The 11,826-nt window shown below is 21.5% G+C and overlaps 1 protein-coding gene across 3 annotated transcripts; it reads left to right on the top strand.

Moving 5' to 3' along the window:
- Positions 1-1,165: 1,165 nt before the first annotated feature.
- Positions 1,166-9,726, top strand: LOC105366972 (casein kinase I isoform epsilon). Of its 3 annotated transcripts, none has more exons than XM_011505593.1 (9): positions 1,166-1,378; positions 1,472-1,754; positions 1,816-1,926; positions 2,038-2,186; positions 2,877-3,073; positions 3,134-3,336; positions 3,396-3,663; positions 8,363-8,459; positions 9,665-9,726. In XM_011505593.1, exons 2-8 carry the CDS (start codon positions 1,679-1,681, stop codon positions 8,418-8,420), a joined length of 1,062 nt encoding a protein of 353 aa, XP_011503895.1. In that variant the 5' UTR covers positions 1,166-1,378; positions 1,472-1,678; the 3' UTR covers positions 8,421-8,459; positions 9,665-9,726. The 3 variants fall into 3 exon arrangements, with proteins under 3 accessions (XP_011503895.1, XP_011503894.1, XP_011503893.1); XM_011505592.1 differs by having other exon boundaries at positions 1,451-1,754; positions 9,679-9,726; XM_011505591.1 differs by having other exon boundaries at positions 1,451-1,754.
- Positions 9,727-11,826: the final 2,100 nt, after the last annotated feature.

Raw genomic sequence — 11,826 nt, 5'->3', positions numbered from 1 at the left:
CCTTTCCTTATTGAAAAGTATTGCTGAATAATTTGTTAAGACAAATAAATCACTGAATATATTTTGGTAAAAAATCTTTTGGAAAAAAGTACAACTTTTCTATGTGATTGTTAGATTTATAATTGTAAATATTTTGTAGTTTACTGACATCACAAATTAATTTATTTCTTATACAAAGGTATGAATGTCCCATAAAAGATTATAAATATTGCAATTTAAAAAAATATTTAATTATATATGTTTATTTATTAATAATATATGTAATAATTTAATTTAATAAAAAATTGATTTTTTAGGCTATGCGATACTATAAGACTAGCTTAATATTGAATAAATCATTAAATAAAACAACAGTATTATTTAGATCAAATGTTAATGTTTGTAAGTTGTGTACAATAAAAAACTATTTAACAAGTTTATTCAGAATGTACTTATACTTTTTAAAACTTCTAAATAGTAGAAATAAAAAGTAGAAGTAAAAATATTTTTCAAACAGAAAATTAATCTATTACTATATATTACTTGATATTCTATTAAATTACATTTTTAAGAAGCCAAAAGAAGACCCTGTAAATATATTTCTATCTTTAAAATAAATACAAGAGCATTTTTATAGTTGTATATATTGCATAATGAAATATACATTCTATACTTATTCTATAATGTATATATAAAAATATCTGTATGTTGATATATCTATATTTACATTCTTTCTCAAATTATTATGTATTCAGAAGACTGCTAATATATACACTATTATATTGAAAGTGATAGACCTTAATCGTACAGTATTTTAGTAATTAATATAAGCAAAGAATGTGTAATATCACACATTAGAAAGAAATGCGTGAATAAATGACATTGATTATAGTTGGTTTTTGGTTTTCAGTTTTTTTAAAAATATGAACAAGTTAATTATTGATTTATAGTTAAATTTTTATTAGATTATTCTTTAATAGAAAAAAAAAAGAATTAGTGAGACACGAGATCTGGCAACAGGGTGACAGTTTAAAAGCTAATCTATTAAAGTTAGAGAATGTGGATATGTGTATATTTGAGTAGGAAAGAATTGAATTCATTTATACAAAGAACTTTTACCACATACAAAAAAATATAACTAAAAATCCCAACATATAGCAATTATTTTAATTAATTTAATGAATATATGAATATAATGAAGATAGATGACAATAAAGTTTAGTAATCAACATCTGAAGAAACAGATGCAAGAATAAAAATAAGAAAAAAGATAAAAACTATTAGGTATAGTGAAACTTCTGCAGCGCCACCACGGTTTTCGTTTTCTTTTCTGAAAGTTTTGACTTTTTCATTAAAAGTGATACGGATGGTCGAGGGAAAAACAAACATTTTTAAAGAAGTATACAGCACAAAATCTAAATTATTAACTACTACTTAAAGATAAAATATATATACATAATATAATTACTAGTAGGTTATCTGGAAATTCTAGAGAATATTGTTAAAACGACTCATGGCCAGCGCATTTACCTCGCCCAACAGCTAGGAGCGCGCTGAGTCTTAAGAACATGGAAGTCCTGGTCCCCTCTCACAGTTTTGTTTAACCACGACACGCCAAGCACAACTAAGTCAGTAGAGCTTCAATTACCTAAGCATCGTATTTCCATCGCTAATCACGAGTTCGTGAGTGATTTCAACTATGGAACTACGTGTTGGTAATAAATATCGGCTTGGCCGTAAAATAGGAAGCGGCTCCTTTGGCGACATATACTTAGGTATATTAAATGCTAATGTAATACCTTTTAATTCCTTTTAATTTTTTTGGTCAATTTTTAGGAACTAACATATCCACTGGTGAAGAAGTAGCAATTAAATTAGAATGTATTAAAACTAGACATCCACAGCTTCACATTGAATCCAGATTCTATAGGTTGACACAAGGTGGAGGTGAATATGAATCCATTTTTGTATTTACATATTTGTAAATTTATTAAATATATTTGTTAGTGTATAATTTTATTATGTGAAAATTCTCATGATTTATATTTTTATTAACAGTTGGTATTCCTACAATAAAATGGTGTGGATCAGAGGGTGATTACAATGTGATGGTAATGGAACTTTTAGGTCCATCATTGGAAGATCTCTTTAATTTTTGTTCTCGTCGATTTTCTTTAAAAACTGTTCTTTTACTTGCTGATCAACTAGTAAGTTTATCTTGATAGCAGTTTATAATTTGATGATTATATTTTATTAATTATAAAAATTATCATAACTTTGAAATTGTATATAATTCTATTAATTTAATTAAATTAATTTGATATTTACTGATTTAAAAGATTATTAAAATAGTAGTTATATAATATTGTCATATATGTTATATATAGCTTGTATTAAAAATAGTTATACATGAAACAATTTAAATTAGAATAAAATAATAAATAATTTATAATATTTTATATTTATTTTGTACATAAAATTTTACTTATAATTTAATAAATTTTTTTCATAATACTTTATTATTTTTAATATGAGTACAATAGTCAACTATGTTTTTATCTGTTATTTAATTTTTATTTTAGAAAATTCTTTATTATGTGAATAGAATGATTTTTAATTATTTTAATATAAAACGAAAATTTTTATAAAATTTGATATATCAATTTAATACTAACAGGATTAATGAAGAATGATTTAATATTTTATTCTGAAATAAAAAATTTTAGATATGTAAGTAAATATTTCGGCAACTATTTTTAGTATTTTTATTAATTTGCATATATTTATTGCATCATAAATAAAATATCGATATTTTCAATTTTATTTTGTATTTTATTATTTTATTAAAATATTTTTTTATTTCATTAGAAATTTATATTAAAATATGTGTTTTATAGATATGTAGAACAGAATATATACATAGCCGTGGTTTTATTCATCGGGATATTAAACCAGATAATTTTTTGATGGGTTTGGGAAAGAAAGGAAATCTTGTATATATAATTGATTTTGGTTTGGCAAAAAAATATCGTGATGCAAGAACTCACAAACATATACCATATCGGGAAAATAAAAATCTGACGGGTACAGCTAGGTAAGAAATATATTTAAGACTTATTGAGATTTATTAAATTTTTATATATGAAATTTGCAGATATGCAAGTGTAAATACGCATCTTGGAGTAGAGCAATCAAGAAGAGATGATCTTGAATCATTAGGATATGTTTTGATGTACTTCAACCGAGGCAGTCTCCCATGGCAGGGTCTAAAAGCTGCAACAAAGAGACAAAAATATGAACGTATTTCAGAAAAGAAAATGTCAACTCCAATTGAAGAGCTATGTAAAGGTTATCCAGGTAAGATATTTAGTTAATATGGTGCAATAAATGAAATAAGTGAAAATAAATTGTTATAGTGGAATTTGCAAGGTATCTGAAATATTGTAAAGATCTTCGGTTTGAAGAAAAAGCTGATTACATGTTTCTCAGACACATGTTTCGTACACTTTTTCATAGTCAGGGATTTACATATGATTACGTGTTCGATTGGAACATGCTCAAATTTGGTAATTCGAGACAGCCAGCATTATCATCTACGCAACAACCAATGGCACATTCACAGCCAACTAATAATCCAGCAACTTTACCTTCAGGGACCAATAATGATCAAGAGCATCAACCAAGGTCAGTATTATTTCTCACTATGTATAAAGCTCACTATATAAAAAGCAAAAAATTTTTATTCAATATAATACCAAAAAGGCACTCAGACTGTAACTCAATGAAAGTCTCTAGCATATTAATAAATAATTAATCATTTTATTACTATGAATCCATATTGTTATAAAAAATTTAAGTTAAATAAAAAATCATAGAAATTAAACAAAAAAAGGTGTTTTAAAATTAATAATTGACTTATTTATTAAAATCTTCATTGACTAAATTTACTTTTTTTTATATTCTTAGCATTTTTTTCTGTATTTAAATATTAATTAATTTAAATAATGTCATTTTATGCTATTCCAATGAATGGATTAATGAATTGAATTAATTGATAAGAGTTATTTTTACTTCATCAGCTCTTATACTTATTTAAATTTAGTTTTACAAAAACTATAATTACATTTTTATAATAAAGTTAAATATATAACAATCTTGTAGAATATGTTAGAAAATAAAAACATCTAAGTTATTTTTATTTTCATTACATATTATTCGGTACATAATATTTTATGACCAAATATTTTATTAATTATGATTTAATTAAAATTAAAATTACTTATAAATTCATTAACGATAAAGTATTAGCAATTCTATTTATTAGTTTTCAGCAATAGAATTTTAGATTAATCTTTACAAAATGATTAAAAGATGGGACAGACAAAAGAAAAATATGCAAATATATATACAGATTAAAGTTAGGGCAATAGAAGAAAATTTTAAAAAGAAAGTTAACAATTAGTTTCTTTTTTTTTATAAAATTTATGTATATATTTTATAATTATTTTTTATTGTTGCTGTTACTATTGATATATAGATGAAAAAAAGATCTTGTTTGTGAGCTGAGAATGGTAAGCAGAACTGACTAGATGAGCAACTAAGGCAAGAGCGAATTTTAATGTAAAACAAACAGATTGTATCAACATCTGTTACTAGAAATACAGAAGTACAATCCCTCGTTCATGAATAAATGTAGATGTACTGTGGTTATGGTTTTCAAATGGAAAAGCCGAACTCCAATTTTATCATCTTCAAATTGATTCCGTTCGAACTCGTAAATTTTAATTTCACATTGTATAAATATACTTCGACCTATGCGATCGATTACTTATAAATTATGAAGATAATTCTTGAGAAATGGTTTTCTGTATAAAATGATAAGAAAAGCAAAAATTTAGAAAGAACCAGTATTATTATTAGCAATCTCAAAATATGTCATCGAATGTACGAAAACGTATAACAATATTAACTTATACTAAAAAAATTATACTTGTAACAATTTTAACATCTTATGGTTATCATAGAGATTTAAATTATGATTTATAAATTCAAAAGCCATATTTCTGAACAATATCAATATAGTTTAAATAAAATTGTATTAAATATTTTTTAATAAAAAAAAATTCTGTGTAAGTATTACTTCTGATAGAACTGAATTTTATCTATTGTGATATTGACAGCAATTACAAGTTGTGAAATAAATTATACAAATTCGAGTAATTAACTATTTTTAATTTCATATTAAATCGCACTTATACTTAATAATTTTATTTTGAGTTCCTTTATATTATATAAGTATTTTCAATTTCACAGTATTCAATTAAGTAATGAATACTTATTTAAATTTAATATTCTTAGCTTAAATGCTTTAAACAAGATCGCAATCAATACAGAATAAGGGAGTGTTTTTTATTAATAAATTTTCAATTATTTTTCAACCATTATGATTTGTGAGTATTATTTGAATTGACTAATTGCGACATACTTTCTTTATTCAAAATTTAGCAAACACAATACACAAAGCCTTTTTTATAAGTGCAGAATTGCAAAAATTAGCACAATTAACTGCTTTTGAGTTTTTAATTTTATAAACGGTCCAAACAAATTTTAATTTTCATCATTATAAATTTTTTAGAGTTTCTCGTTTTATGTAAAAGTAATGTTAAATCGTAGTTTTTTTTATTCATAATATATAAAAAAAGAATTTTTTAATTACTCTTCAATTACTTCAAAATAATCGACCGATTATATTTATGAAAAATCTAGTCCCAACAATGAAATTTATAAATTCAAAAGACACATTAAATTAAATTTTTTATTTCAAATTTATCTGAACTGAATAACTATTAGTCAAGTATCAATACTAGTACCTTTCCTTTTAATATTTATAACTAATAATAATAATAAAATTAATTGAGAAATTGATTAAATTGTCAGCCAATCTGTATATTCCGAAAATAGAATTAACCAAAGAACAATATTTTAAACAGTAGTAAATAGATTGTAAGAAAATTGTTTTAGGCATGCTGAAAATATCAATGTTTTCTCTCTTTTTTTGACATATGACCGAAAATAAATTTGAGATTTTTTGATAGTATTTGTATTTAATTTAATGTATGATTTTATAAAATTAATGTTCTTATAAATATTTTTATAAAATATTACAAATATAAATACTTTTGGCTTACATTCTAAATTAAACTATTAATTTATTTTTGTTTATTTTCGCTATAAATTTTACCATTTGTATATTGTGTGACAAGTGCTTACACGTATAAAATAATTAGACATAAATATATAGACAGTATATAGGAAGTATCAATACCATAATAGAAGGTTTACCCTAATTTTATTAATGAATTATAAATATTTTATTTGATTGTTTTTTTTGTTTAAAATATATATAAAATAACTAATTTCAAGAAAATTAATATAATTAATAAATAAAAGTAAATTTTATAAATACATTGAAATAATTAAAAAATTTTTTTGATATTTATATTCCACTCTGTAATGTTAAAATTTTGTTTAACAAATAGGTTATATAATATTAATTAATATTTCTTAATTAAATATTTTACTAATTAGTTACTTAATAAATAAATTAAATTATTTTATATTCAAATTATTTTTTTATAAAATACTGTTAGTTTCTTGCAGCTAAGAGACTAAATATAAATTTAAATTATACAAATATGAATAATGATTATATAAATACTCCTTGTATAATTACAGTAATATTTATAATTTTAACGAATTTTTCGTTTATTTATTTTATATCATTATTATATTTATATCATTATTTTATATCATTATTATATTTATATCATTATTATTTTATATCATTTATATTATTATTTTGTATCATTATTATATCATTATTCACATATATTGACAAGTATACGAATTATTATAAATTAGTACTTAATTCATAGATTAAAAGTTACTAATTTATATTTTTAATTTTACTATAAGAAAATCATCTTTTAAAATATTTGTATTCAATAGATATACTATATTCTTTTATTTAAAACAATATTTTAATATAATATAATCAAATCATGAAATTTGATAATAATAAACATATTATTTCATAAAATTCTATATTAGTATTATTTTTATATAATTCGAAAAGTACGTTTGTGATTCAGAAAGTTAGTTTGAGTAGTGTAAAATTCGCATATATTGTTTTACATTGTTTGTTCACGTATAGTAATTCGTTCATATTATGTAGTTTATAGTAGATAATTCGAAATAACTCATTAATTTTTATTTAATTTACCCTTTTCATGATCTTCATGTGGTAAAAATCATTATATTAATGAAATTAATGGTTTCCCATTTTAGATAATTTGTATTTATTAATTATCAATCATTTTATATGTGAATTTTCAATAAAATAATTTTTATAAATAAATATTTTTTATAATGATGTATATATGTATATCAATTTTATATTTCATTTATTTAATGAAATTTTCTTTCCTTTTAATCTAGTATAAGTTATTCACATCCTATAGTGTATTTAAAAATGGTGCATTGTAGGCTTGGAAAAATTCGTCTTTTAAACAAAAAATTGAAAAATAAATTGTACGTCAGAATTATTACATGAAAACTAAAAATTAAATTTTATATTTATAATTATATTTCTTTAGATAATTTATAAAATTTATTGAGTTAAAGTTTCAATGTTTTTCTGACCTCAATTATAAAATTACTATTTGATGTTCTAATTATAATCACAAATATATAAAAATATACTTAACACAATGATATTTAATAAATAGTTTATTCTAAATATTAATTATATATATCTAAAGTAAATTTTCTTTCTTTGAGAATTCATCATTATTTCTTATCTACATTACAAAAATTAAGTATACAAATTGATATATATAAATACTTATGTAAAGCTCCTTAAATACAGAATCTTTAATTATATGCAGATATTTATATTTCATTTATAATTATATTTTATTACGTAATATAAATTATAAAAAATAATATTATAGTTTTTAAAATATCTATTTATTTTATTGTTATGAATTGATAAAATATTTAATAAATTTTGTATGTAAAAAACTATTATTATTAGAAAGTGTATTTCTATTTTATATTAGTACAGTTATTTATTATAAAATAAATGTAAATATGTAAATATAAATGGAATAAAAAATTTACTCAAACATTTGATTAATTAGGGAAAATTTATTGCTTTCAATTATTAAAAATAATTGATCAATAGTAATAAGAAGCACAAATAATTTAGTAGACAATATTAAAAATACCATCAATTTTCATAAACTTCTATTAATATTTTATACAATAGGAAAATAGTGTATATTTGTTCTTATTTGATAAAATATCTTAAATTTCCTTTCAGCGGCGGACGTAGTAGGACAAAAACGAAGGGGCAACGTGAAACTGACACAACGCGATAGAATAATAGCAGCAATTGGTGAAATGCTATAAAAGTTCAAGTAAGTGATGTAATTATAATTTTGTGTAAGTTTGTGTGCGTGTGTAAATTAAAACGTGTTATGCTTATAGCATTTTCTATCTACAATTTCGCTAAAATTTTTTTAAATATTTCACTTCAAACGGCAAAAAGTTATATTATTTAAATAAGTTACATAATGTCACTTATATGATTCTATTATTTTTTAAATTTAGATATAACTTCAAAACATAACATGTCTAACTTGTAAGTCCAAACTTATAATTTATAACAATTTGTCGATTTTTAATTTTAAATTGAATTATTTATTAATTAGAAAAATATTAGTTTGTTCAAATATTTGTATGATTAATTTATTTTAGGAATTATTTGTATAATATTAAAGATCTACATCGCTAATATTATTTTAATTATAATTAATTGGAAAAAGAATTTGGTTTCCAAACTATTATGAGATACAAACAAATATTGAAATTCTATAGTTGAATAACGGAAAAGTTTAACTAAAAAAATATAAAACAAAATATATATATTTAATGTTCATTTTTCATTGAATTTGATAGTATTGATTTTATTTTGTACCGCAGTAAATAATTAATCACTGTTTCCAATATATTTAATGTTTAAAATAAAAAAATTTTTTTAAATTATTTTAACAACATATTTTTTTATTAAACTAGACGAAACATGAAATTAGCTTGTCAACATATTTATGAATATAAATTAACTAAATTTTGCAATAATTAGTTACAGTAATCGACTAATATTCATTTTTTAGTATATTACATGAAATTAAAATATTTCAAAATATTGCAAACTGTTAGTTTTTAATTCATTAAAATAAAAAATAATTAATTGAAAATATTATATTGACTTTTTGTTTGCACAGCTATATTTTAATTAATATTAAATTTGTAATGAAAATAAAATAAAATTTAAGAATAAATTTACCTACGTTTTTCTATTATATAAAATATAGCATATTTTCATTAACTTGGATAAATTATTCTCTAAATTTATACGACGTCCTACAATTTTTTGTCTTTTCATTCTTTCATTGTAAATTCAATATTTGTTTATTTCTTGTTATTCTCATTGTCGTAATTCAGCATTATTCTTTAATAATTCTAAAACTTATAAATCTTTTTTCATATGTTTACTCAACTTTGCAAAACTTAAAATAATAAGTAATTGTTGATTGAAAATAAAACTTTTTATTGATTTCAGATTGATTTTTTCAGATAGGCAGAAAACTAACGGAATGACACAAGTATGCGTACGTATCGTATAAAAAAACAGACCACAAATTTATAAACTCAGAGCACAGTGACAATTAAAAATTTTAGGAAAGGAAAAGAAGAAACTAATGACTGACATTTTCTCATTATTGAGCCAAAAGCAAGACATATACCTGTATTCCAGTAGAAAAAGGATTTTCTGCAAATATATAAAATATATGAGGAAAGTGTGAATATTGTGTAAAACACAAATTACATTTAAACGTACAAAAACTTTCACGATTTTACTTTTCCAAATCGCTAAAGTACGGGTAATTTTCTTATATACTCCATATCCAATGGCAAGATTTAGATTATATACAATTATATATTAAGAGTATATAATCTTACATCTATGAAAGTGACATTGATTAAATTTTGTATGTAAAGTTTCTAAATATACTTTTCGAGGAATTACTTAAGCATAAATAGAGTAAAGGCTACATACATATTTAAAAGTATGCTTTGACAATTTTAGTTTTTGTCTAATATTGTATGTTTAATTAAAATACAATTATTATATATTTGAAAACCTTTTCTTATACTTAAGAAAATAATATTAAGAATTGGTAATGAAATATGTGAAAAATGTTTTAAAAACTTTGAATTCTATTCTGTGGTTTGACTACGAAGACTGCCTGTAATAGTAAAATAGTCACTTCATAAAATTATTAATAAGCCTTCGTACACAAAATAGTTAGTTTTTATTATTCTGTATCCTGTAAAGGAATGTAATATTTACTCAAATTTTTTTAATAAAATAGTTCAATATAAATATTATTGATAACAAATTTTAAAGCATTATAAGCAATTTAAGTTATCTTATTACTTTAGTTATTAAATTATGAAAAGTTTTTATTTATAATTTTCAAAAAATAAATTTCATAGAGCACAAAAATTTTAATTCTATATAACTATATCAATAATTTGGAATACTTGTTAAAATGTACACAAGATCACAAAAAAACATGTTTAAACTAATAAAACTTAATTTATGACTGGCTATTGCCGGAGCAATAATCAATTTTTTTATTTTTCCCCTTCCCTTTTTTCTGATATTTTTATATTTTATAAATATTTTTATAACAAAAACAAACATTTACACTTAGAATAAGTTTTGTCTTATTATATATGGAATTGATATAATAGATTGACTATAACTAGGGTGTTAACAATATTAATATTGAATAATAATTTTATTTTATTTGTTTTAGATACATGCATTAAAAAAATCGTATTAAAAATAGTATAGAAAATTTAGGAAGTTTCAATTTATTAATTCAATAAAAATAAATAATTTCATTCAAACAACTATTTTTTTTGTATTCTAAAAATCGTAAAAATATAAAGCATACTTACATGTTAAGAGAGCACATAATAAGATATAGAAATAAAAAATAAAATGTAAAATTATATAGAAAATAATAATTGTAATATAAGAACAATAATTAAATTATTCAGTGCATTGTTAAAACTTTATAATTTGAAATGGAATACTATTATAGCCTTTTTATTTGTTATATAACAAATGTTATTTGTACTTTAGAAATGATACATTTTTAATTGTGTATACATACATAGTATGCATTTTTAATTGTGTATGTATATTTTCTTTATAATAAGTTTACAAATATGTCGAACCAGTTGTAATTTAATGATAGTTGGTCTTGTCAAGAGTTTTTCTTTGATAAACAAGTAGCACTGTTTTTTACAGTTAAAAATTAACATTAATCCCATAAACATTCAAGATTGTTGAAAGTAAAAACTATTTACAAATACAGCAACATATTTATCAATAATAATGGGTTGTAATTTATAATCAGTACACATAAAATTTTTATGTATAATACAATAATGTGAATTACTAAAAAAACATGTATCTTTGTTTTAAAGTTTGTATGTTTTCAGAATTAGAGCATTTTTACAAAACCATCGGTTCTCGGAAATTTTATAAGCCTTCTAGTTCTCGAATTTATAAACATTTGACACCTGGAACTCTTGAAGCTTCTATAGCTTATTCTCGAATGTACTACAATGCTTAGCAAGTCTCCGCATAGCAACGGCGATTGAATTCTCGAATCGTCGAAAGCTTCAAAATGGTTTATTAACAAT

The sequence above is a fragment of the Ceratosolen solmsi genome, unplaced genomic scaffold (assembly GCF_000503995.2).
Source record: "Ceratosolen solmsi marchali unplaced genomic scaffold, CerSol_1.0 scaffold106, whole genome shotgun sequence".
Classification (NCBI taxonomy): Eukaryota; Metazoa; Arthropoda; class Insecta; order Hymenoptera; family Agaonidae; genus Ceratosolen; species Ceratosolen solmsi.
This window is presented reverse-complemented; position numbering and strand designations above follow the sequence as displayed.